Source organism: Gopherus flavomarginatus, chromosome 3, assembly GCF_025201925.1.
Source record: "Gopherus flavomarginatus isolate rGopFla2 chromosome 3, rGopFla2.mat.asm, whole genome shotgun sequence".
Taxonomy (NCBI): Eukaryota; Metazoa; Chordata; order Testudines; family Testudinidae; genus Gopherus; species Gopherus flavomarginatus.
Genome location: NC_066619.1, coordinates 285,712,546 through 285,739,939, shown reverse-complemented (window position 1 = coordinate 285,739,939; position 27,394 = coordinate 285,712,546). Strand labels below are relative to the sequence as shown.

The following is a 27,394-nucleotide window of genomic DNA, read 5'->3' as shown; positions in this document are numbered from 1 at the left end:
TCCAGAAGCAAGGGCTGGGAGTTATTGGGTGGATGAGTGTTTTTCAAGAGTAAGTTTCTGTGGTGGGTGAAGTCCAGGCACAAAACGAGATTAAATTAGCTAGAGGCACAAAAGGTAACAAGAAAACTTTCTACAGATACATTAGAAGCAAGAGGAAGACCAAGTACAGGGTAGGCCTGTTACTCAATGAGGGAGGAAAAATAACAGAAAATATGGAAATGGCAGAAGGGCTTAATGACCTTTTTGTTTGTTTTTTCACCAAAAAGTTTAGAAGCAATTGGACATCTAACTTAATGAATACCAGTAAAAATGAAGTATCAGAGGGGTAGCCGTGTTAGTCTGGATCTGTAAAAGCAGCAAAGAATCCTGTGGCACCTTATAGACTAACAGACGTTTTGGAGCATGAGCTTTCGTGGGTGCATCTGACGAAGTGGGTATTCACCCACGAAAGCTCATGCTCCAAAACGTCTGTTAGTCTATAAGGTGCCACAGGATTCTTTGCTGCTTTTAGTGAAAATGAAGTAGAATCAGAGGCTAAAATAGAGAAAGAACAAGTTAAGAATTTCGCAGGCAAGTTAGATGTCCTCAAGTCACCAGAGCCTGATAAAATACACCCTAGAATATGCAAGGAGATGTCTGAGCCATTAGTGATTATCTTTAAAAAGTTATGGAAGACGGGAGAGATTCCAGAGGACTGGAAAAGGATGGAGTCTAAATTAGCTGTTACCACTCAAGAAAGAGATCTTGAGGTCATTGTGGATAGTTCTCTGAAAACATCCACTCAATGTGCAGCAGCAGTCAAACAAGCAACAGAATGTTGGGAATCATTAAGACAGGGAGAGATAATAGGACAGAAAATGTTATATTGCCTCTACATAAATCCGTGATACGGCCACATCTTGAATACTGTGGGCAGATGGGGTCACCCCATCTCAAAAAAGATACATTGGAATTGGGAAAGGTTCAGAAAAGGGCAACAAAAATGATTGGGGTATGGAACAGCTTCCATATGAGGAGACTTTTCAGCTTAGAAAGAGATGACTAAGGAGGGGGATATGATTTGAGCTCTCTAGAATCCTGACTGGTGTGGAGAAAGTAAATAAGGAAGTGTTATTTACTCCTCTTAACACAAGAACCTAGGGATCACCAAATGAAATTAACAGGCAACAGATTTAAAAGAAACAAAAGGAAGTATTTCTTCACACATCGCACAGTCAACCTGTGGAACTCCTTGCCAGAGGATGTTGTGAAGACCAAGACGACACCAGGGTTTAAAAAAGAACTAGATAAGTTCATGGAGGATAGGTCCATCACTGGCTATTAGCCAAGATGGGCAGGGATGGTGTCCCTACGCTCTGTTTGCCAGAATCTCGGAATGGGTGACAGGGGATGGATCACTTGATGATTACCTGTTCTGTTTATTCCCTCTGGGGCACTTGGCACTGGCCACTGTCAGAAGACAGGATACTGGGTTAAATGGACCTTTGGTCTGACCAGTATGGCTGTTCTTACAGACAAACTGGAGAAATGGACTAAAATAAATAGGATGAAATTCAGTAAGGACAAATGCAAAGTCCTCCACTTAGGAAGGAGCAATCAGTGCACACATACAAAATAGGAAATTACTACTTAGGAAGGAATACTGTGGAAAGGGATCTGGGGGTCATAGTGGATCACAAGCTAAATCTGAATCAACAGTGTAACGCTGTTGCAAAAAAAGAAAACATCATTCTGGGACATATTAACAGGAGTATTGTTAGCAGGACAGGAGAAGTAATTCTTCCGCTCTACTCCACGCTGATTAGGCCTCTGCTGGAGTATTGTGACCCATTCTGGGTGCCATGTTTCAGGAAAGATGTGGACAAATTGGAGAAAGTCCAGGGAAGAGCAACAAAAGTGATTAGAGGTCTAGAAAACATGAACTATGGGAAAAGATTGGAAGAATTGGCTTTGTTTAGTCTGGAGAAGAGAAAATTGAGAGGGGACATAACAGTTTTGAAGTACAATAAAGGTTGTTACAAGGAGGAGGAAGAAAAATTGTTGTCCTTAACCTCTGAGAATAGGACAAGCACCAATGGGCTTAAATTTCAGCAAGGGAGGTTTAGGTTGGACATTAGGAAAAAGCTTCCTAACTCTCAGGGTGGTTAAGCACTGGAATAAACTGCCCAGGGAGGTTGTAGAATCTCCATCATTGGAGATGTTTAAGAGCAGGTTAGACAAACTCCTGTCAGGGACGGTCTAGAATAGATAACACTTAGTCCTGCCATGAGTGCAGGGGACTGGACTAGGAGACCTCTTGAGGTCTCTCCTTGTGCTCTGATTCTATGAATATTCATAACTTGAGAATTGAGCCAATCAGAGCTCAGGTGAGGAGACGCTATAAAACAGGAGCATGAGACGACGCTAATGGACTCCGTGGATGATGCAGAAGAGATGCCTGATGGTGTCTCCTGGAATTGGAGGCGTGGTCCAAACAACTGTGATGACTTTGCCAGTCACCTGCACCCAGTAGCACAGCCTCTGGGTCCCCTGCAGTATTAAGCCCATAATACATTGCATGACCTATTGTGCCGTATTTATAAAGCTTGACCTCAAAAGTTAGATGTTTTTCCTTGTGATTTTCTTTATCTAGAAAAGCAGCCATTAACTCAGATTTTGATAGAGGCTCATGGATTCAGCATATTTAACATATTTTGTATTAAATTCAGATTTCATTTTAAACCTGCTTATTTTAGAAAGAAAAACTTATTTAAAATTTTTTTTATTTTTTTAACCCATCCTGATTTTGTTTATCCTGAAGCTGGTTTCATACCTCTGAAGCCACTGGGTTTAAGCCTGGCAAGCATCCATCCTTTATTTTAACTGCGTGAGGGCAGCACTGTCGATCTGTCACTAGCTCCACACACTGTCGTGTCCGTCCCCCCATGCAAAGACAGAGCAAGATTTTGTGGGTTGTGCCCAAGCAGCAGCAATTTCGCTAAGAGGCGTTTGAGTTTAGAAGATCTGATTCTTTGGGGTGGATATGCTTTTCTCCATTTGCATACAAATGAAAATACTTCAGATAATAATGTGTATGAGAAAGGAAACAAAAATTGATGTGTCTATAGGATGCTGGTCAGAATGGGCAGGAAATGTGACACTATTCAAACTTGTCCCATACTCCACTGGCACGGTTATGGGTCTAGCTGTCCTCTTTTCTTTCCTCATCTCTGAGTTCACCCCCTCAGTTGTTCAGCCTCTTACCTTTACCTGGCTGGGGGTGGAATTTTGCATTTCTTCTATGCAGAGTCAGGGACCCAGGTACGTTGCTCTGTCTCTAGCAACTGCTTATCTCCTTCAGGTCTGCCTGGGTTTCAGCTGCTGTTTCCTCCCTTTGGGGCTCTGTGACTCTGACCAACAGCCTCTCAAAACCAAGTATTTTTATTCAGCTGTTGGAACAAAGCTTTAGGGGAAAGGATTTTCAAATGACAACCAGCCTATTGCATTTGGTCTCATCTAATCTTGCCCTTTAGTATGAGCTGAGTGAGCCAGGCGTTCCTCTGCAGTTAGAGGAATGGAACAGATGCCACTCACGATGTCCTGGCACGCCCATGTCTGTCTGACTGTCTGGTTCTCCAGTCCGCCCTGGTCAGGGGGGCAGAGTCTGATATCCAGTCTGACCCCTAGATTAAGTAGCTCTTCCACTGGATGGTACTGAAACACTGCGCTAATTACAGAGCCAGATACAGCGTTAAAGAGCGCCCCCCCCCACTTCTGTAATAGCCACCCGCTCTTGCTAAAAACGGCACAATTAGGTTTCAGAGTCAACATTCAGCTGAGATGAAGGGAGGGGTTCTCCCCATTCTATTATAGCCCCTCTCGCGAGTGGTAGCATGTGTCAAAGCCTTGCGAATTGGAGTCGAAAGCAGTGACCTGGCTTTCGTCTATTTTCTTAGTGCAGCTTGTTCTGTGGATGCTGGATAGACCAATCCCTGAACAGAGTTGGTTACAACAGGTAACCTCTTTTTCGGAAGTCTTCTAATGCCCAGCTCCCGAAGTGATTGTGTCTCAAGCAACTGTTTAATTAGATTAAGGTGAAGACCAAACCCCCCTCCTGTTTTGCAACAGTTCCCCCCCAAAACAGAGAATGCATTTTAAAAATAACTTAGCAACAAAGTAGGTTTTCATCCGAGACTGAGTGTGGCTTGCAGACTTAAAGAAGACTGCGTGAGCCTGTGTGTACAATGCCGCCTGCTGCCTGTGGCCGCACGCTAGCGGGAGCAGCTCAGCTTCTGGTCCCAGTTGGGAGGTGTTCTGGCGGGAGGAAGGGCAGGTCTGTTGGTTAGTGTGCTCAGGGGCTTGGAGGGGCTGGGTTCCCATTCTGGCTGCGGACTAGGACAAGTCACTTCACAGAGGGGGAACTGCAGCACCGAGGGGTGAAATCGGGTTAATAGCCCTGCCTGGGCCCACAAAAGGGATGTGAGGATGAGCCATTAACAGGGCCTGACCAAATTCACAGCAGTGAAAAACGTGTTGTGGACTGTGAAATCAGGTCTCCTGCAGGGAGGGGAGCGGCAGGACTTGCCCTTCCCCTACACAGCGGCTCTAGGGGGAGGGGGAGAATCAGCCCCACCTCCGGGGTACCTTCTGGGGCTGGGCCGCAGCCCTGGAGCTCCCTGCAGCTGCAGGAGGGTGGTGGAGGTGGGTCCATAGGCGGTGCGTGAACCACCCATTGTGGGAGGCTAGCCCCTGCCCCCGCCCACACCCCTTTTTCCTGAGGTTCCCCCTCCCCCACTGGAGCTCTGAGCCCCTCCCAGCAGCTGCCAGTCCTGCTGCCCCAGTCCTGGGCCACCCCGCCTGAGCGCCCCCAGCCCTGAGCGCCGGGCACCATGGCCCCAGCCCTGGAGTGCTGTGGCCCCACTGCTGGGTGTCCTGAGTACAGGGAGGGAGCCCTCCCTCCCCCCACCCGAGTGCCAGGCAGTGCGGCCCCAGCACCCGGGGGCTTCCCAGCGCTGGGCAGCCCCAGCTGCCCCAAGTCCTGGCTGCAGGCCGGCCACCCTAACCCCCACCCCAGCATGCTTCCCAGAAGAGGAGCAGCCTGCCTGGGCAAGCGGGAGGGGGCCTTGGGGTGGAGTGTGGGTGGGGTAGTTTGGGGAGGCTTAGCTTTCCCCAGCTTTCTATATGCGCTGCCCATGGGTGGGTCTGATTTCCCCCAGTGCTGCTGGGAGAATCCTGCAGCCAGGGGAGGTACCTGGACGTGGATCTGATCTTTCCCCCCTCTCTTTCCCCCCCCCCCCCCGAGAACAGCCATGCAGGGGAAGAGCAAGTCCTGTCGCTCCCCAGCCTGGCTGGGAATAGCAGCAAGGAGCCCCTGGCTGGTGTACTCCCAGCATCCAGGGGGGAGATCTGACCCCCCTCCAGGAAGCTCCAGTGGGCAGGGCGTAAGCGAGGGTGGCAATCCCGTGAGCCCCTGGCTACAGCTTTGCGACTCCCCCATTATTCCCTTTTGAGTTGGGACCCCTCTGGTTACAATACCCTGAAATTTCAGATATAAACACCTGAAAACGTTCAGTTGACTAATTTTCAAATCCTATGGTTATGAAATTGACCAAAATGGACCCTGAATTTGGTAGGGCCCTAGCCATTAATACCTGAGCCAGTGAGATGGGCTGGGTTCACTTTAGCTTGTGGGCAGTCTCTGAAGACAAGGGGACTCCTCGTGCTTCATTAGGCATGTATTTAAGTGCCTTGCAGATGGGGGCCCATATCAAGGACCAAGATTTCCTGTCCCTCTTGCTTGTTTCAGAATCGGGCTAAACACTGCCCCCCATAGGCTGCTCTGTGAAAGCAGCTGGGCCTTCACACTCTGCTCACTCTATGCCCACTGCCTCTCCTTCCTCCCCTCTTGGTGCAAGAGCCTTCTGTTTTGCAGCCCTTGCTACTGAAGACACCCCCACCATCCAGCTCCAGCAATTCTCTCTCTTTCGCTCTCATTTCAATTCTCTAGGGAAATCCTCTCTTCCCTTCCTCCTGCTGCGGTGTAATTGCAGCCCATACGTAACCTTTATTTTAGCTTTACTTCTGTGAGCTATTTAATCCTGCTCTTCAATCAACAAAGTGCTTTATGATTTATTTGTAGGGGGGGCTACGCACCACATAGGTACTGCAGTGACGGGGGAGCTATAGGAAAAGGCAAAGCTAGGCACGCACAAGGCAGTGATTAGATTCCTGTGAAGACAGCCTGTCCCCCTGCCAGGGCAGAATCGTTCCCTCTTGTACAGCTACAGCTGTATTCGGCCAGTTGGATTTTAAATGATCTGGGTGGTGGAGATTCCACTGCTTCCCTTTGCAAATTGCTCCATCTTGCTGCCGTGACGCTTGTCTTTAAATTCATTCCAGTATCCTTCCTTCTTCCTCTCCTGCCTCCCATGATCTAGTGTTATTAGTGCACCTGCATCCTCCAGCAGAGCGGGGAGAGAATGATGAGAAGCAGAAAATAATGGCTCTTTGGTGACACTTCCCATACAACGTGGCGTCTTTCTCAATAACTTGGTTGGGGGGAAGCTCCCTTTTTATGAGCCTAGAAAAAAGACTTGATCAGTTTGGTTTTAGGAAGACATCTGCCGTGATAAACGACTCTCAATATCCTGACTTAGTCAGAATCATTGTTGCTTCTTACTCTCCCATTGTTGACCTCCGGAGCGCAGATGCTTTATTTCATAATGCCTGATCCATTGGGTTTTATTGATGGACCTTTCAGTGTAATTGGAAGGAAACAACTGAGGCTTGAAAAGCCCTCTGAGCCTGCCGCCGTTCCCTGTGGCCGCTGTCGCAGATGCTGTCTCTCTTGTATGGATTTGGTTCAGGTTTCCCTCCTGCAACATGTTTGCGGTTAGGCCTAGAGGCCCAAGCCAGGATCAGGCCTGCATTGTGCATACACCCAAGACAGTTCCTGCCCAAGGAGCAAGGAATAGAACACTTTCTCCTGACTCCCAGTCCAGTGTCTTATCCACTAGCACTGCCTCCCCTATAACAGAGGGGACTTTCAGAGTTTTATTAGAGTAGAAACCCTGCTCCAGCTGGGTGTGACTGCAGCTTTCCCACAGTGCTTCTCACCCATCAGTCTCTGCTTGATGGGCTGGAGCCTTAAACTCCTGCCTGCCCTGCCCCAAGGGACTGAACGCTAGGGGGTGGAATTCACCCTGCAGGGTGTGAAAGTGCCTGTGTCGGGTGTGGCATTTTGAGGCCTCAGCTGTGCAAAGGCGAGGGGTGGTCATTGCACTATCAATAATATGGACATTGAATCACAAAGCCAATTGTGAATTTATCAGTGACTCAATCAGACTAGAACCCAGGAGTCCTGACCCTTAGTCCTGTGTGCTAGCCAGTAAGCCGCAGCTGCCTCCACTAGATTTATTTATTTATTTTAATGGGAGCTGTGAGGTTTTAAGATGTGGCTGTGATGAGCGGCTATAGAGCTGAACTAGCATTCAGGACTCCTGGCTTCTGTGTCCAGCTTGGTCACCTGTGATTTGCCGATGTTCCCGGTGGAGGTTCAGTGTCCAACGCCTTGTTGGAGGGCAGGATACTGGGCTAGGTGGATTGTCGGGCTGACCTAGGCTGGCTGTTCTGTTTTTTGGTAACATCAGTGGGATTTGGCACTCTGTTTTTTCAGGTCACCTTTCAGAGTCCCATTATCTCTTGCATAATTGAGAAACTGATCTCCCACGTGGTGTTAACACAGAGCCCGTTAGCTGGGAGGATTAATGAGAAAGTGGTGCTGTTTGGGGTTGGGGTGGGAACAGTGTGAGCTTTAGGAATGTGTTGCCATGGGTTTGATCTGTGAGCGCAGCTGTAGGACATATTTGAAAGTTCATAAGACATCTCAACAGCCTCTGGTAAATGTGGATGGGCAGAAGTGTGAAAAGGAGACAGAGGCTGAATTCGTCTCAACAGAAGGGCCGACTGATTTGATTCAAAGCCTAGTTACCAAGCATGATTTCAACAAACAGCAGATGTGGAACTAGAAATGAATGAGTCAGAACTGGTGTGCCAGATATTTGCCCTAACTGGCTGACCAAGTAACGAGGAGGATGAGCTATTCCACTCACCACTCCCTTTTTGGGTCCTTAAAGAAAGACTTTGGATGTGGGAGGAGGATGGGGGAAATAAAAGAACAGAGGGCGGCTACTGGAGGGAGCTGTCTGCAATCTGCACCATCTCCTGGGCTCCTGCGTTGTCTTCAGCCTCTACCTGTGGGATGTCCAGGGCAGAGAGAGGGACCCAGAGGACATCGCCACGTCTGCCGGCTCCAGCGGAATCCCAGACCCGCCGGGACTGAGACGGGATCCGACTTGAAGAGCAGCAGCAGCAACATCTCCAGCTCATCTCGACTCGCTTCTCTTGTCCCCCCATGAATGGTTATTGCCACCTTTGGTTCTACCTCAGAGCCTGTCAGGCCAGGGGCTTTTCCTTCTGAAACTCTCTCCGGCTAACAGAACAAGGGGGGTGGTGTGTTACAACGAAAGCCTGACTTAGTACTTTCCCTGCTTTTCCTTCATTTCTGTACCTTGACTAAAAAGGTTAAGAGTTTGTAATGGTACCAAGCAGGCTCAGGGCTGTGGGGACCAAGCCCTGGATCTTGATCAACACTGTTTAATGCTGGGCAGTGACTGGGTTAACACCTTTGGCCCATGTATTTCATGGGGGGAGGGATAGCTCAGTGGTTTGAGCATTGGCCTGCTAAACCCAGGGGTGTGAGTTCAATCCCTGAGGGGGCCATTTAAGGAAGTGGGGTAAAAATCTGTCTGGGGATTGGTCCTGCTTTGAGCAGGGGCTTGGACTAGATACCTCCTGAGGGCCCTTCCAACCCTGAGATTCTACAATCTCTTGTAAAAACCACAGAGCTGTTGGAGTAACAATGTGGAATAACAGGAGTGTACAATGAATAACTCGCCTTGCAGCAGCGGTTTCTGCGCCTCCTGTCCCACAGGGCTGGGCCTGGCTCTCTGCTCTGGGCACTGGCACTGGGCACATGGATGTCACGTAACTGCACATTCAAATTCAGCTTGGCTGCCCGTCCGTTGTCACGTATGGCACTGCCCACTGTGCTCCAGGTCAGGATGCCTGGGGCAGGGCGCTGAGTCCAGCTCTGTAGCTCGCTCTGCAGACCCTCCAACCTGCTCCCCTCATAGGGTTGCCAACTTTCTAATCACACACAACTGGACACCCCTGCTCTGCCCCCACTTGCTCCATCCCCCCATTCTCTGTTGCTTGCTCTCCCCACCCCTCACTTTCACTGGGTTGGGGCAGGAGGGGGTGAGGGCTCTGGCTGGGGGTGCAGGCCCTGAGGGGGCACTGGAGGGGAGGAGTTTGGGGTGCAAGAGGAGGCTCCAGGTGGGGGCCGAGAGGTTCAGCGCATAGGAGCCGGCTCAAGGCTGGGGCAGCTGGTTGGGGTGCAGGAGGGGGCTCTGGGGCAGGGGGTCGGGGCGCAGGCTCCAGCCAAGCGGTGCTTACATCAGGCGGCTCCTGGTCAGCGGCACAGCGGGACTAAGGCAGGCTCCCTGGCTCCGTGCGCCTCCCAGAAGCGGCCAGCATGTCCGGCTCCTAGGTGCAGGTGTGGTCAGGCGGCTCTGTGTGCTGTGCGCTGCCCCTGGCCACAGGTGCTGCCCCCCAGCTCCCATTAGCCACGGTTTCTGGACAGTGGGAGCTGGGGACAGGGGCAGTGCGCAGAGCTTCCCTGATTGCCCCTAGGGATCGTGCTGGCTGCTTCTGGGAGCTGTGTGGAACCAGAGCAGGCAGGGAGGCTGCCTTAGCTCTGCTGTGCCGCTGACTGGACTTTTAACGGCCTGGTCAGCAGTGCTGGCCGGAGCCACCAGGGTCCCTTTTCAATCGGGCATTCCAGTTGAAAACCAGATGCCTGGCAACCCTAATCCCTGGGAGCAGGGTAAACCAAAATAACATGAAATTTCCTCCAAAATAGAAGAATTTATATCTAAAAACAATAATTTCCCGGGGCTCTGGGTATGGATCTCTTATTCAGGTTGCTGCTAGATTTGCTGCATTATTACAAAGCATTGGTGTTCATCTTTGATGGCTAAAGGATTCCTGCTATGGCATAAATGCAGCCTGATGCCTGAGCCTTTGATGGATAATGGCTCTGATTTGAGTTACTCATTCACTAGGTGCAAAATGAACTGACGGGAGCGGGGAAGAGACCTGGGTCTCATTGGGGAGAGCACAAAGATCTCTACTCAATGCATGCCAGTAAATGCACCATTGGGGCAGAGGAGAAATGGGTTGGAGAACAATAAAGCACAAGTATCAGAGGGTAGCCGTGTTAGTCTGGATCTGTAAAAGCAGCAAAGAATCCTGTGGCACCTTATAGACTAACAGACGTTTTGGAGCATGAGCTTTCGTGGGTGAATACCCACTTCCTCAGATGCATGTCACATAAAGCACAGTAATCTAGTGCCGTTGTATGAACCTGCCTTTGCCGCCCTCTGGGGTGCTGGGTTCAGTTTGGGACGCCCTGTCTCCAGAAGGACAGGGCAAGAATAGGAGGCAGTTCAGAGACGGGTGATGAAAATGACAAGGGGCATGGGAGGAAAGCTTCCATGTGAAGAGAGTCCCAATCATTGTGCTATCATGCAAAGAGGCCCTGATAAATGTGGTGTACTTTATATGAAGGTTCTAATTATGAAGGGTTAATTAATGATTAATAGAAGTTATATCAGCATGTTAGACATGAATAGCATGTGCTAAAGATGGTTCTAACTATATAAGTGGGAGATGTTCGAGATATCAGCCATGCTTATAAACCGTGTGGGGGAGGGGGTCTCGCCTGTTTATACAAGTGCATAATGGTCCCTTTGGGCTTCGCTTCTTTGAGTCTCCGTCGATCTGTTGGGCTTCATAACAATTGTTCATCAGTTATGAAAAGATCTGCTAATCAGGTATTAACTATGATAAGTTTCCATTTGTAAAGTGTGACTGATAAAGGGATCCAAAGGAACATGTGGCATGTAGGGGGAGGCTGGACACTTTTCTTTAGCTTGTCTTATAATTCAAGAAGAGGAGGAGGACAGCTGATGGTGAAAGGGAGCAAATTTTACAGCCGATCAAAGGAAATACGTGCCAGATGATGCATGATAGTCCAGTCCAGCGCTGAAGCTGGGAGCAGCGCGGGGTAAAGGAGGTGGTTGCCCTGCAGCTGGGAGCGGCGCAGGATTGAAGCCAGCAAACCTCCTCCCCACTCCAGCCAGGAACAGCGGGGGTGGGTGGGTGTGAGAGAAGCCGGGAGCCCTAGCGCCCTCCTCCCACCCACCTGCCGAAGCTGGGAGTAGCACTGGGAGCCCCCTCCACCCACACAAATCCCCTAGCTACCCTCTCCCTGCACCTTAAGCTACCCCCCTGCTGGCACACAGCCCCCATCTATCCCCTCCCTGCACCCTGAGCTGCCCCCTCTGTCTGCACAGTCCCCAGCTACCCTCTTCCTGCACCCTGAGCTACCTCCCTGCCTGCCCCCTGAGCTCCCCCCTGCCCACACACAGCCCCTAGCTACTCCCTTTCCTGCACACAGCCCCTCTACCCCTTCCCTGTACTCTGAGCGGTTTTCAAACTCTTTGACCTGACTCCCCCCTTTAAGTTATATGTTTTGGATGCATCCCCCCCCAGGGGGTGGCCTCTGGAGTGAGTCATGGAGTGGAGGGGGCGCTCCCTTCCTGGACCCCGCTGTGCAGAGCTGCCTTGAGCCACGCCAGCTCTTGCTCCCCCAAATAGAAGTAAAACTAGGCCTATGCCGCAGGGTCCCCCCAGGCCCAGAGCCCCGAGTTTCTCTCCCCTCCGCCAGACCCTGGCGTTTTTAAAGCATGTTGAGGGGCCCCAGCAAGAAAAAGGTTGCAACCCCCTGGTCCAGACGGATGTGTTTTGGTGCATCACTAGCAGACCCCGCTGGAGGCTATGAAGAATTTTTGGGAAAGTGAATTAAATCTTTGTCCCAGCCCTAAACCTGGTAACCAGGCATGGGCGTTCAGCATGTCAGTCTGGGTTTCATTTTAAAACCAGCTAAGCCTTGTTACTCACCTCCAAGAACTGAGCGCTGTTTCCTTACAGGTTATGGTGCTACTGGAAAATGGCTTTATTAAGAGGCAAGACTGGATCTGTTCATTCTTTTCCTTGCTCTATGTGGCTAGCCGGGAGATATGTGATGTCACTCTCTATTATAATCAGATCTAGGCCAGGCTGTATTGCACCTGCTGAATTAATTCACTTTTCCTGAGATTTGAAGCTGGATGACTTTTAGAAAGTTGGAACAGGAATCCGAAGAACTTGCAAGCTCTAAAGTTTTTGGTGGTTTAAAAACTCCGACTTAAAATCCGATTGCAGCAAACTTCCTCTGCAAAGTATGCTTTACTCTGCAAAGTGACTCAGGAAAACGGACAGTGTGGGGCTCTGTGTCTCGAGTCTCAATTTCCATATAAGAAGTGCTCGGTTTACAACTAAAATAGTGTATTTTTTTCTAACTGCCAGCCTGTCAGCCTGGGCTGGGCTCAGAGAATCAAGCTGGGTTTCTTCCTTCTAGAGCAGTAGTCCAGAAACTTTTTATCTCATGCCCCCCTTACCCATGTCTGCATGTCCCCTCCCTTCCATGGAGCCAGGAGCAGGGGATGTGGTCAGGGTTAAGGGGGCCAAGGCTGGGGCCACAGCTGGGGGTGGGGCAGGAACGGACCCCCAGGTGTGGGACCGGTAGCTGGGACCCCTGGGGTCCAGGCTCCAGCTGTGCTCCCCAAGTGTTACTCTCTGCCCCCCTAGGGGGCAGACCCCACAGATTGAAGACCGCTGTTCTAGTGCACCATGAGCAGTACCAAAGGTTCTGCAGAGCCACCCTTTAGTAGGCTTGCAAAGATGTAATGGATTGTCCCTGTAACTGGAGATTTGTGAGCAACTAGGTAGCGGCGTGGGAAGGAATAGACCAGGGGTCGGCAGCCTTTCAGAAGTGCTGTGCCAAGTCTTCATTTATTCACTCTAATTGAAGGTTTCGCGTGCCAGTAATACATTTTAATGTTTTTAGAAGGTCTCTTTCTATAAGTCTATATTATATAAATAAACAATTGTTGTATTTAAAGTCAATAAGGTTTTTAAAATATTTAAGAAGCTTCATTTAAAATAAAATTAAAATGCTGGTCTTATCAGTTTAGTGTGGTCCTTTTCCTTGCCGAGTTTTCCAATGTGCGCCACAGCGGGGAGTGGCTGAGGCCAGGAGCAGAGCCCTGGGCTGGCTGCTGGTGCCCCAGGCCAGCAGTGAGCTGAGTGGGGCTGGAAGTCTGGATACCGGCTGGCATGGGGGCTGGGGGCTGGAACCCCAGACCCGCAGCGGACTGAGCCTCTCAGCTTGCCACTGGCCCCACTCAGTCCACTGCTGGTCTGGGGTTCTGGCAAGAGTAAAAGTAACTTAAATTTCTTACAGGTATTATTGTATTACATCCTCCCTCGGGGGGGGGGAGGGGGAGCTCAGGGGCTGGGGTGTGTGTATGAGAGCACTCAGAGCAAGGGGTTGGGGTGCATGGGGATCAGGGCAGGGGGTGGGGATGTGGATGGTGCAGGAGTCAGGGCTGGGAGCATGGGGGGCGTAGGAGCCAGGGTTGGGTGGCATGAGGGGTTCAGGGCAGGAGGTTGGGGGGTGTAGGGGGAAGTCCCGGGGGGATGGGGACTTGGGGCTGGCCTGGGACAATCCCAGTTGCATCCGGGTTAACTGGATGGTGGATGGGTCCCTGCCCCACGCTGTTCCTGTTTCTGCCAAGGGAGCTGTGGGGGCACTGCGTGGGGGCACTGCATCCGCAGGCAAATGGGGGGCGGCGGCAGAAGACCAGGGGAGCGGCCAACGGATGGGGGGGCACATCTGGCTCTTCGGCGGCGGGTCCCTCACTGAGGGAAGGACCAGCCGCTGAAGACTGAGCAGCGGCAGGAGAGCTGCCGCAGATCGTGATCACAATTGCGATCGTGGTTTTTTTTTTTTTTTTTTCCTGCTCTGGGCGGCAAAAACGCTGGAGCCGGCCCTGCAGAAGACCCTCTGGCCTGCCACTCCCTTCCCCCAGGGGCCGCAGGGACGGCACGTGCCTGCAGTGCCCTGGTGTCCAGCCACCGTGGCGAGAGAGGGGCAGCAGGACAGGCTGGGATGTGGACACCTCCACTGCGCCTCCCGCCGGCCCCTTTCACTTGCCCGACTGCCTGCTGCTTCCGCCGTCTGCGCCAGCCTGCGGGAGAGTTCCAGCAGCCCCCAGCTGAGAGTGCGCCACGCGCTGTGCCCCAGCATCGGCCGGCTCTGAGTTCAGCCTGGGTTTCGGTTCCGGCTGCTGGCCCCTTGCCAGCCGGGGTCTCAGTTGCCGGCCTGCTCAGCCCACTGCCAGCCTGCGGTTCCGTTCACCCAGGCTGGCGGCGGGTTGAGTGGGGCCGGTGGCAGAGACCTCGGCGTGTCATTAAAAATCGGCTCGCATGCCACCGTTGGCACGCATGCCATAGTTGCCGACCCCTGGAATAGAATCTAGTTCCTTCTCCTGTGGGTGTGCTGGCTTTGGAGGCTAGCAGGAGCACACAGCATTGGAGTAGTCAGATATTGTGAGCATATCCAGGGAACATATGCATGGAGGAAAAAAGGTGCTTTTGACGAAGGTTGCTTAGTGTAAGAAACCTGGCGGGTCCCTCTGTTACAGCCCTCCCTTTGTCTCCTCCTTCCAATAAAGAATTCCAGTCTTTGCAATCTCTCCTTGTGGAAGTATTTCTAAGTTTCATTGTTCTGTTGCTCGTCTTTGACCCTTTGTTTCTGCTCTATTCTTTCTGAGCTTGGCCAACTGGAACTGAATGTGCTCTGCTAGTTGTGTACGAGCCATTGGATTTATACTCCACCAATGTATAATGGTCAGGATTTTCTTTCATGATTGCCAAAGGAAATCCAGGATTCTCTTTAAAAGTAAGCACTATATTAGCAGTGTGCCAGTCTTCAGAAACATTTGCTGTCTGAGTCGCAGTTGCCATGTAAGGAGGTCTGAATTTTCAAGTAATTATTTTTTTCTATTGGCCAGCCCGCCCAACTCCCTCTGGGATCAGAGGGTCAAGCTGGGTATTTTCCTTGTCCTGCGTCATCGCCAGTTATGAAGGTTTTGCAGATCAGTGCTCCAGTGGGATTGGATAGACGTAACTTTTGCCGTTTCTTGTTTGAAAAAGGGACCGTAGCAGTGACGTTTGCTGATAGCCCTTGGCAAGGGTCGGTGCTTGGGTCTGCCGTCCGGGTTGGTCAGCCAGTTCGCTGTGCAGAAGAACGGCTGGCTGGTGCCGTGGAGATTGTGGTGGAGTGAAAGACTTGTTTTGCCTTTACAGCAGTGGCATTGTCCTGGAGGTGGTGGTTGTGCTTCTGGCAGAGGGATTCAGGTCATTGTTTTTGTTTTTAACATCACTGATGTCTAACATTCTCCCTCTGTGCTTCATCTGCTGTAGGCTCAAGGCAATATTCTTGGTCGGTGTGGTGGTGGGAAGGGAGTGGATGGTTGGGGCCAAGGTGTCAGTGGTGGGGGACGTCAGTCAGGAGATTGTACTGTTACCCAGGCAAGGCACCCATGAGTTAGTGTATCTGGGTGGCTTGTTCTCCTTGGATGAGTTGAAAGTCCTAAGGAGGTTTGGGGACGGGTCATCTAGGGTCATGAGGCGTTGGTCAGACCAGGAGAGCGGTGTGTTGGTGGCATCTCCAATGTCCAGTCCTAGGCTGAAGATAGAATCCGGGATGTGTCCAGCTGCATGTGTAGGTCCAGAGGCAGCCTGGGAGAATGTCCTGGTTTCCATGAGGGCCATGAGGCCGGGTACCACTGCATCATTGAGATCGTCTATTTGACGGTTTGAGGACTATGAATCTGGGGGCTCCAGGACTGTGCTGCGCAGCAGCTCTGTAAACTCCTCAGCTTCCTATCTGGAGCTCTGGATAGCACCAGGAGTCCTAGGTTCCCTTGTCCTTCGTCTGGCAGATCGTATGGATGTATTCCAGTGTCTTTGTTTCTTTGATGGGGCCTCTTCTGCATTTTGAGGCTGGAGGGGACCAGGACAGCTACTTCACCTCCTCTCCTTATGTCTGGGCATTCTGGGGTCTGTCTTGGCTGTTGGCGTAGAGAGGATGTTGTGGGAATAAGGGTGGGGCTAGTGGTGGCATTGACCCATGTCTTGTGATGCAGGCAGGGCGAGGCTCTTCATCCCAAATGAGAGTGTGAATGGTGCTGAGGCATCAACGAGAAAAGAGTGGGAGAGACAGGCGGTTTGACTAGAACTGAGGCAAAGCCCTATTTTTATCTCTGACACGTCTGCAAACAACTTTCAATAGAAGTGCGCTCTTGTATCTGGTACAAACTGTTCTGTGGTGAGACTCTGGAGAAATGTTGTAATGTTAAAAAAAAGTGTTAATGAAACTCTAGCTGGTTCTGGCTGGGTGGGGGGAATACATTAAGGATATTTCTCAGGGAAAAAACCCTAGTGTTAGGCAAAGGCTCCGTTTTACACCATTTCTGGGAGATACATCCGTGGTGGGATACACATCTGCTGTTTGAAATCTGTCTCTGTCTCTGGATAATCACTCTCTTCTGCTTCTTTTAGAGTAGAAAAATATTTACATAGCGTCATTTTAGCTGACAGCTCAGTGCTTTGAAAGTCAAGGTTGCATGGGCCCTCCCTCATTGCACAGATGGGTAAACCGAGGCACAGCAGCGTTTTGCTCAGGATCACACGGCAGGCTAGTGGCTGGGAATAGGTCTTCTGTCTCCCAGTTGCCTGGTCCACTAAACCAGGCTGCTTCCCTTTCTTTTAAAAGGAGATTGCTTTCCTTATGAAATGCTTCTACCTTTATATGGCATGGCACGTTTCCTGCTTGTAATACAGTCACACCTGCGGGCTAAGCTAAGATCAGAGCCACACTGTGCAGGGTAATGGAGGGAAGCAGCGTAAGAGGCAGCTCCTGCTACCAAAATGGAAGTAGACGAGACAAAGGGTGGGAGAAGGGAAATGTGTTATGGGGATCTGAGCCCCAGAGGTTAAGTGACTCCCTCGAGGTCACCCGGGGAGTCTGTGGCAGAGCTGGGGACTGAGCCCTGTTGTGCTAAGTGCCCGACCAAGCCCAGCGTCTGTCGCTCAAGGGGCTGAGGACGACAGCGGTTCCAGGGTATTTATTTGAGTGCTCCTTTGTTTCCAAGAAGCAAGGGGATCTTTTAATTCATATAAGCTGCAGAGAGGCTGCTCTCACCATCCACTTCCCCGCTGAGCATCGCTTAGCCTGCTTTAACCCTTGGGGTTGTCCTGCCTCGCAGTACTGTGAGTAGACAGAGCCTCTGCGTGACTGCAGATGCAGGACTGTGCTGGAGCGTGTGCTCCAGGACCCAAGTTCCAGCTGGAGGATTGGCTTTTACAGGGGATGTTCTGCGCCTGCTTCCACTTAGCACGGTTTTCTGAGTGTCTTACCCCTGTCAGACGCTAGGACCCAGAAGAAGCCTTTTCGGGCGCTGATGGGATGCAGTGCTTCAATACAAGACCTTCCTGCAGGCAGCGATCGGATGATAGGTTGAGTCTTCCCCCGCTAACCTGTCCAATTCTGTCCCCTTCCCTTCCCCAGCTCGTGTTCGAAGAGGTCGCTGTGTGGACGATGGCCGCCTGCCCATTCGCCTGAAGTTTGAACACGCTTGTGGGCTAGATGGCTGCAGCTAATAAGGGTAAGTTACCATGCTGCCGGGGCTCTCTGATCTGCGTAAGCAGGGACGGAGCTCCTGCTCTCTTGCAAGTTGAATTGTTTTTCTCTGCTACGTGCAGAAAGCAGGCTAAGGCAGGGTGGTACATTTTCAATTCAAAATAGTTTAGCCCTAGAGGTTGGATCTTGTCTCTGATTTTGAAAGTTGAACTTCCCTTCTGCTTTAGATTTTAGCACTTGGAGGTGTTTTAATCCTGTGTTTTGGGGAGGCGGGTGCTGGCACTTCCCCCGACCCTTTGCAATTACCTGGCAAGGCTAATCTAGAACCATTTCTTCAAACTGCTGTCGCCAGATGAGTCGCCTTGATCGACGCGCTGTAACTTTGTTTGCGCGCCCACCTGGGCATCTGTAGCTTCTATTGGGAGCTCTGGCAAGCGAAGCCAGGATAGGGAGGGGGAATCCAATGACATTTTGTGTCTTTGCTGCACGTTGAGTCTGCAGCGGGGATGGGTCTTGCTGCGGTACTTAGCCAGATGCAATCCAGGGGCTTGCCAGGGTACTGGCAATGCCTCCCTCGGTCAGGTGAGGGGCTGGGTCAATAGGTGAGGGGGGTGCGATGGGGGAGAGACAGGCTGCCTTTTCTCATTGCTGGTGGGATCTGGCTGCTGGCTGGTGTATTTTCAGGCCATGATCCCAGCTGTCTGACATTGGCTTTCCTGTGCCCTGCTCAGTGCCGACTCTGGTCGGTGCAATTCACAGTCAGTTTGATTTTGTTCGGGCTTGGGAAGGAAGCTGGTGCTATGTGCCCTGGGGGCACCGTGGCTCAGGACTGACAGAGAGAAGAGTCTCTCTGTGTGTCTCCTTGCTTGTTTTATTTTTAAAGTGCCCAGCGCTGCATTTCTCTCCTCTCCCCATCCTCTCAGTCTGGGAGTGAACTTGGATGCTATCGAATGCCTCTATTGGCTGCTGGGGGCTGCTTGTTTCCCCCAAAGGGATTTTAACCAGGAACACGGAAGCTCTTTCCTCCTGTGCTGAAAATCTGTCAGTGCAGCTGGCTCTGGTTCCGCTCTCCGTAAGCTGCCAAACAGCAGCCAAGCAGGGGATTGTGGGGCCGGTGCTATGGGCTCACCCTCCTTGCTGTGGCTACGGGGTTGGGATGCCTGAGACCTTGCTCTCCTCCTTGGGCTGGCTGCTCAGTCTGCAGCAGCCCTTCATAGTGCCACCACACTTGAGGCTTTGCGGGGGGCGAGTTAGAGGAGCCCCTCTTAGTCTGCTGTGGCCACTGAATGTTGAGACCCCCTAGGCTTCCTAGGTTGAAGGACAAACCTGCATCTTCCACAGCTGGTAACTATGGACGTCTCAGCACTGCCATCCTGCTCCGCTGGGAGAGGGGAGTTTAAATGGGGGACAGGGTCTCCCCTTTGCCCCATGGCAGCCCTGCTGTTGGTACTCTGCTGAGCTGGCACTCTGCAGGCCGAGGGGATCGTAGCTGGATCCCGCTGTGCCGCTCTCCTTGGCCAGCAGTTGCCTGCCAGTGGGACGTGTGGAATCTAGGGGGCTGCATCACTAGGGAAGTGCTGAGCCTGCGTTCATGTGCCCTGACTCGCCGTGGCTAGGTGGGGTCTCGTCCCTAACACCTAGTGGGGGCTTGTGGATGGGGAGAGGTGCCAATGCAGCCTCGTGTCAGAATGAGCTGCCGGGAGCTCGGGGGGTTCCCTGCCCCCTGGAGATGATGGGGCTGGTAGTTACTAGCCCGCTGTTTGTTCTGCAGCTTGCTGTCCCTCTCACAACACCCTGTCTTGGCCACCCTCTTTCCAGGGCAGAGGAACCATCTGGGGTTCCCTTGCGCTGCATTTCAGCCCTGGTCAGCCAGGCCGGGGGGAGCCTCTGCCCTGAATCTAGGGCCTGGACGTGGCTGTGCAGGGCACCGGTCACTAGGCTGGGCCATCTGGCAATTGACTGCAGGTGACCCTGCAGGGGACAAGGTAGGTGAAAATCACTCATGGTGTTGGCCAACTCCTCCCCTTCCATGGCAGATCCTAGACTAAGACGCTTTCCCCCCAGCCCACCCAAAGGGTTGTAAGAGAGATGCACAGCTAGATATTCTCTCTAATCCGGAGTGAGCATCTTTCTTGCTGACTCATGTTCCTGCATTGTGAGGTATCCGCCTCCACTCCCTTTGCATGCAGGTCAGGCGTGCCCTGCCGCTCACACCTGGCCGGGCTGCTGTTGTGGCTACGCGAGCTGATTTTTATTTCAAGTTCCTCAGCGTAGCCTAATAGCTTATGAGGAGCTGAAACTTGGCAGCCAAGTGCTGTCTGTGCTGCCGTCATGCCCAGAGGACACTGCTGTGATTGGGGCCTGTTGCACTAGGTGCTGCTGCGCACACACACAGTACGAGTGTGAACTCCCTCGGGCTGGGGCTGTCTCAATAGGCAACGAAGACGATGGGAATAGCTGCATCCTCCTCTTGCAGATGCAGCTTTGAGACCAGAGCTGAAGTGACCTGCTCAAGGTCACCTAGAAAGTCTGGCAGAACCAGGAACTGGACCAGGTCTCCTGAGTCCCAGCCCAGAGCCTTATGCAACAGGGAACCCTTCCTTGCGGTCTGACTGCTGGGTTTGTTATAGTGTAGCCTGGTGCCTCCTGGACAATGAGAGCAAGGTCCCTGCACAGAAGAGTTTGCCACCTAATATAAATATCATCTCTGATATTCCCAAAGCACTTTACCTTCTGGGATCACTTCCCGTCACTGAAATGCAGTCACCTCTGGTGCTGGACTCCGGAGGTGTTTAACAGCACACAGCCAGCCTGCAGCACAAAGACAGGGCTGGCTGTAGCTGAAGCTGTACGGTGAATCTAGTTACTGCGACTACAAACACCTTGCTGTTGTGAAAGTGCCGGGGGGAGGGTTAAGAACCACAAATGGTCAAGGCCTCTGGTCTACATTTCCTCTGGAAGACTGTCCCCCTAGCACCCCATTATTCCCCAGCACCGTGCTGGGGCACTGGTTATGCTGTCTCAGAACGCCTCATAACGTACACACTGCTGCACTGTGGGTTTTCCTAGGCAGTCGCCCAATATCAACTAGCCCTGACCCAGCCTGCTTAGCCGCTGAGACCTGCTGAGTTTGCAGCATGAGGTGGCGTGGGTAACTTCTGGGGTGAACCCACAAAAAGGAAAGGTGATGGGAGGCTGTGAGAGTCCCTGGATAGACCCATCCCTGCTCGCCGCGGCTTGAATCTGTTGAGGGGCTGCAGCAGAAGCATCAGTTCCTCCATAGCTGACGCATCTCCTTGGGAGCGTGGCATCCGTACACGGTCTCCAGGGCACGTCCGCTAAAATCAAGTGTCTAGAAACAGCCTCTGGAGCCCAGTGATCGTGGGTTGGCGTTGTGTTTCTGACAGCGCTGCCATAGACTGCCCGCTCTCAGCCCCACTCTCTCTGCCCCTCTGCGGCTGGGTCTTGGAATGAAGGGCTGCAGAGAGGCTGGGATGGATGGCCTAGTGGAGAGGGCATTAGCCTAGGACCTGGGTTCAAATCCTTGCTGCACCACAGACTCCCAGAGTGTTTCTCTGTCTCAGTTTCCCATCTGTGCAATGGGGATAATAGGCCTGCCTCACAAGGAGGTTGTGAGGATAAATCCATTAGGGACTGATGCTCAGATCCTACAATGACGGGTGTAAGTGGATGAGGGAGTCAGACCTTCCACCTCTCCCCCTTTCCCTTTCATTCTCACCATCCGCCAGTTGAGCAGTATGTCTGGCGGCTCCCCTCTGCCCTATCCTTTGGCTTCAGCATCCTTGTTTGGTGCTCGCAAAGCAGCCAGGGAGCAGAGGCAATGGGAGCCTGTTACCCTCAGCCCTGGGAATGCTGGGGGGACCTGTTTCAAGGGCTGCAGTACTAATTCCATTAATTCTCAAGTGCTGTAGGAATCCTGCAGTGGAGGGAGGGGCACCCGATGCTGGGCGCAGACTTGTGCATCTTGAAGCATTTATTTTGAATGCAAATAGAAGCAGGTTTTTTGCCATGCGATTCTGGAGGAACAATGCTGGGTTAATTATTCTCACATTTTGTTAGTCGAAAAAGACTCTTTGTGCTTCGAAGGTTTTCTTTAAGAATGTAGCAATGTGCTCTGGCGTCTCTGCCAGCTGGGAGCCTTTGGGATGGCTGCTGTATGATGCTGGGGTGGGGGAACAAACCTGCCACTTGACCCTACGCAGAGCCCCGACCTGGTGGAAGTGGAGGCTTTCTCTCTGCCAGGAGGAGGGTCTGTGCACCGGGAGTGCTGGGCTGGGAGGGGACTGGAGGAGGTCATGAGTACTAGATCTTCTGCTGTGCATAACCACTGCCACCATCCCTTGTGGAGCAGGAACATGGGGATTACTGCAATCTCAGGGACCCCCCTCTGCATCTTGCCCCAGGGTTGGATACTAGGGCTCAGTTCCTGTAGAGAAGTTTTAACTAGTGTCTCTCCCCACATCCATCGCATCATCTTTGTGCACCAGGGCATCGCCTCATTCCTGGGGTGAGGAGCATGATTGGCCGTCACAATGTGGTGTTCCCTGCGTCTCTTTCCTCCGGTGGCAGAGGAGGCATTTCCCATAGTCCAGGTGCATTTCGTGCCCTGTGCGGTGCCCTGAGACTCACGATAAGAGAGGAGCTGGCACTGCAGCACTGGCCCTCTGCTCTGTAGTTTGTGCAGTAGAGGACCGTTTTGGGAGAGAGGAAGACGTCGCCAGGCAGAGGAGCAGTTGGCTTTGCAGACAGAGGGCTGTGGAGGAATGCTGCTGGCTGCTCTTAATCAGCTGCATGTTTTGGCATTTTAGAGCTGTCACGAAATATGCGAGTTGCAAATGTAACAGTGTCGGGGTGGGGCTGGGCAGCTCTCAGCCAAATAATCTCACCAGCAGAACCCCTCCCTCCTCCTGCCAAATCTGGGTGTGGAGGGGTTAGAAACCGAGCCGGCCAAGCATTCCCTTCTCCAGGAGCACAGCTCACAAAGGAGGACAGAGCCCTGCAGCTCAGCCCCTTTCACGGGGCCTCCTATCCCCCGGGCCACGCATCTTGGCAAGCAGGATGTGAACAGGCAGAAAGAATTCCGAGAAGAACTTCCCAGGAACCCATTCGGCCGCACGGTCCTTTGTGACATCAGCCAAAGCATCTGGCTCCCGTGCCAGACAAAGATGCTTGGCTGGAAGGGCCCCCTGTTCTGAGCTGATCTGGGGAGTGCTACATTGTGATGGCCTAGTAAACACATGTCTAATCAGCTGGTCTCATATGCTTGCAAGTCCATGGGAGCCAACTGTTTGGTGTAAACCGTGTGCTGCCTTCCCATAAGGTTTATCTCGTATGTGGCCCAATGGCCTGAGAGAGGAGGTCCCCATAAAGCCAGGTGCCATGTGGGTCCAGGTGCAAACAGAATTCTTCTGGGACTGTATCCCGCTAACGTTCTCGATCCGCCCCCAGCACTGAAAGGGGGACAGATTGTGCAGCAGGCAGGAGGAAGAGGGCTGAGTGGCCAACGTGGTGAAAGGATGGTGCTGGATAAGTTACGTATGTGGGTGTCCACCTCTGAAATCCAGAGCAGCATTGCACAGGGTTAGGCTGTGAATGAGACCCCACTTGTCAGGGGTCAGCACCAAGGCGGGGTGGCTGGTTCAATTCCTTCCAGGGAGGTGGGAATGGTCTGGCAGGGAAGATGCTAGGGTCTGGAGCTGACTAGCCTGAAGGTAGTGAGTGCTCGGGGAGCCCCTGCTGGGAAGGAGGGTTTGGCAGGGGTCTGGCTTTACAAACTCCAGGCAAGGGCAGAACGTCTGACTTTACACAGAGTGTGTCTGCGTGTGGACAGCCTTTGTTGGGCACTGTCAGTGCCACTTCACACCTTCATGCCAGGCAGCCAGCCGTGCCGACATCAGCTGCGCCACAGACTGGGAGGCTGTTCCTGCAAATCGGGGCTGCAGTCGAGGGACCAGTACCTGCGAAGGGCCCAGTCATGGACACAGACTTCCCATTGAAGGCAGGGAGTCCCCAGCACGCTGAAGAGCTGCAGTAGGTGGCCCACACTGCGTGCCCTTAATTCCAGGAGGCAAAGCTTGCAGTCCTGCCTCCCTCACTTTGAGCCTTGCCATCTGCTGTAGTGGCTCAGAAGCCTGTCCATGCTCTCTGGAGAAGCCGAGGACTCCAGCGTCTGTCCATTCCTGGCTGGCCTTCAGGCACAACCATTTAGGCACATGCAGTATCTGTTGCCCTGGGCATTATTTTTACTCTGAGCACAGCACTTCTTGCTCCAGGGGCCTGGGCAATAGGATTTTTCCAGAGCAAAATCTATGGCTTTGGGCCCTTTGCAAGCCCTGTGAGCCTGGGCCCTGTCTGTCGTCAAACCTATTTCACGCACAGGCCCATCAGTGTCACAGGTGTGTGATCCACAGGCAGGTGTGAGAACGAATGTGAAGGGCTTCCAGTCCCAGTAGTGAGTTTGCCCATTAACTGGAGGATAAAGTGTCACTGGTGAAACCTCAAGACAGGTGAGTGACCATGGAACTGATGGGATCTGGAGAGGATTCAAATATGCTGCCACCTCCTTGAAGGCTTGAGACACTGGAAGACTAGCCAAGCAGCTCTTTCTGGTAGATGAGGTGCCTGGATGGAGTGTTTTGGCAGCTGGTGCAGCCCAGCTGTGTGGGAGTTTCCGGGTGATGCTGCAGAATTGCAAGGATGCTGGTGCAGGTAGACAGCTGAAGGCAGCCCCACGTGCTGTCCTAGTTCTCTAGTAAGGTGACGCAGCAGATGGAGCAGCATTTGTACAATATTTGCTGCAAATACTTGTACAATATTTGCTGCAAATATATAACAGTGGTTGCAACAATGACCTATACGGTCACAGTTTGTCAATAACGTCATGCCCGCAATGCAACACTGATGCAGGAAGGGATGACACAAACATCACTGACTGCATCCCAAGAGCTCCCCATCCTTGGTTCTGCCTTACTACAGCTAGTATTGGCGTATAACAGAAATGGTTTATTCAAGTTGTGTTCAGTAACATGATTGAATCTTTTTACAAACTTAAGGTGAAACTTAGAACAATAGTGGATTGGATCTGCTCTTGGAACATGGTTCCTGTATGCGTCATTTGCCAAGAGCTAAAGGACATAGCTACTTTATCCATCTAAGCCCTGGCAAATGTTTGGAAACCAATTACTATCAAGACAATGTAGATATTAATGTTGTCTATAGTACAGGAATCTTGGCATTTAGCCATGAAAGCAATGTGGTCCTGTGCCTCAGTTTTCCTTTTTATACAGCACTTTAGGCTTGGAATGTCTTTTTTTTTTTCCTGTGAAAAGTTCCAAGATGGTTTACAGGCACTAACTGTGAACCATCTGTATTACAAGGCCTTTTAACATAAAGTGTGTCCTTATGTATCACTCTTAGCATGGTTAAAGGATTTTCCAAAAGATTAGGCACATGCTACATTTTTACAGTTTTTGGTAATAGCAACACATTAGTTAGCAAAATTACCATTAGCGATAGCAACAAATCCATTGCAAGTGTCCATCTACAATAATTGTTGTTATGCCACACCTTTGACTCGATGCCATTGGGGTTTGGGCCTTTTAGGGTTACCCCATGGCTTCCCTTTGCAAAATGAAGTTCTCTTTTTTTCTCCTTGTCCTGTGGGATCAAACCCTGATTTCTCTTGCTTAACAGAATTTGCTGGCTGATTGGGTGGGCTCTCTTTGCTAACAGCTATTAGAAAGTTATCTTCTCCCTAAAAAAAAGAACAGGAGTACTTGTGGCACCTTAGAGACTATCAAATTTATTTGAGCATATATATTTGTTAGTCTCTAAGGTGCCACAAGTACTCCTGTTCTTTTTGTGGATACAGACTAACACGGCTGCTACTCTAAAATCTTTCTTCTCCCTATCAGCCAGGTGATTTGCATCAACACAGACAGAAGCCTGTTCGCCAGTTTTCAGATCCTTAACTGCTACCAATTCCAAGGCTGGACTCTGTCTTAAAGAGATACCACACGAACCCAAAGAGTTTTGAGGCCACGTCTACACTACTCGCCGGATCGGCGGGTAGTAATTGATCTGTCGGGGATCAATTTATGGCGTCTCATCTAGACACAATAAATCGATCCCCAAATCAATGGCCGTACTCCACCTCGGCAGGAGGAGTAAGCAGCGCTGACAGGGGAGCCGCAGCGGTTGACTTGCCTCTGTGAGAACGGCCAGGTAAGTCAATCTAAGATATGCAACTTTAGCTATGCTATTCGCGGAGCTGAAGTCAAAGTATCTTAGTTTGACACCCCACCTCCCCCTCCAGTGTAGACCAGCCCTGAGGGTGAGAGTTTGCTTGCTCTCCCCTGCATCCTAAGCATTTAGCCATAAAACTGTTCTGCTCTGAAACACAAGTAACCAAATCTGTCCTCAGACCCTGAAGCACAGACTGCGCACTCAAAGAATTAGCATGGAGACAGTCCTGTCTCAACAACTCCACAGCAAGCTGGCCAAACACAGTCACTTGATTATAGTGCTGTTCAAATTCCTTGACAATTTTCATTTAATCAGAGACCTTTTCTAAGTGATCCACACTGGATCTTTCAAAAGGAAAGTCAGTGGATCCATTCTCAGCAGACAATTTCTGGCTGTTAGGAACTGAAACTTCCTTGATTAAGTCAAGGAGGGAGCGATAGCGCAGTGGTTTGAGCATTGGCCTGCTAAACCCAGGGTTGTGAGCTCAATCTTTGAGGGGGCCACTTAGGGATATGGGGCAAAAATCTGTCAGGGACAGTACTTGGTCCTGCTGTGAAGGCCAGGGACTGGACTTGATGACCTTTCAAGGGCCCTTCCAGTTCTATGAGATGGGTATATATATATATATAAAAATTACTTGCATACCCTTCAATTGTAGCAAACTGCTTGCACAGATTACCATGAGGATTCATTTCCCTAGGAGCTTCTTTAAGCAACAATTTACCCCTCACAGAAATTCTGCCCTTACCCTCTTCACCTGGGGCTTGCTCTAAAGGAACACTTCCCTGAGCAACAACAGACTCTTTCTGGGTCTCTCTTATATTCCAGATCACCTTTGGCCCATCAGGCAGATTCCTACACAATCCCCTTTCAGGCAAACTGCTAGATTTCATAGTCAAAAGGTTAGAAACATTCTCCTTCCCTTTCCACACACGTTCAGGAATCTTTTTTCCTTCTTGCTACAAGTTTCCACACTGTTAGTGGGTAACAATTAAATCACCTTTCTGCTCTCCTTGTGCCCTGTCTAGGATATCACCCTGATTAGACAGAGTTGCTGCACCCTTTTCCCGCCACACTCTAGCAGCACGCAAACTACAAGCACCGGAATTGTCTGGTCTCTGGGACTTTGCTAAGATACTAACTGGTTGCAACCTAGGTACAGGGCCATTCTCCCCAGCAGACACAAACTTAGGACTATTCCCTTCTGGGCTTTAGTTGAATTCAGAACCAACTCTGAGACAGCTGCTCTACCCTTAACCCTCACAGGCTGAAAGGCACCTTCTGTCTGCTCCATAGACGAAGAACTGGAGACACCATCTCCTTTACCAGACACACATCTTGGGATTTTATTGCCCTTGTCCCACCACACAGGGCTGTTCAGACAACTGCTTGGAGGCTGGGGTAGCTCCCTCCATAGGCAAGTCAATACCCCTGACA

General features: G+C 51.3%; 1 protein-coding gene across 5 annotated transcripts in view; it reads left to right on the top strand.

The window, feature by feature from the left end:
• ADISSP (adipose secreted signaling protein) overlaps positions 1 to 27,394 on the top strand; it is a 238,133-nt gene that overhangs the window by 94,221 nt on the left and 116,518 nt on the right. For 4 of the 5 annotated variants that reach the window (XM_050943483.1, XM_050943482.1, XM_050943484.1 and 1 more), the window contains exon 2: positions 17,621 to 17,717. In XM_050943483.1, coding sequence (XP_050799440.1) covers positions 17,699 to 17,717 — 19 coding nt within the window. In that variant the 5' untranslated portion in view covers positions 17,621 to 17,698. Of the gene's footprint in view, positions 1 to 17,511; positions 17,718 to 27,394 lie in introns of those variants that run through there. The other variant, XM_050943479.1, reaches the window with a different exon arrangement.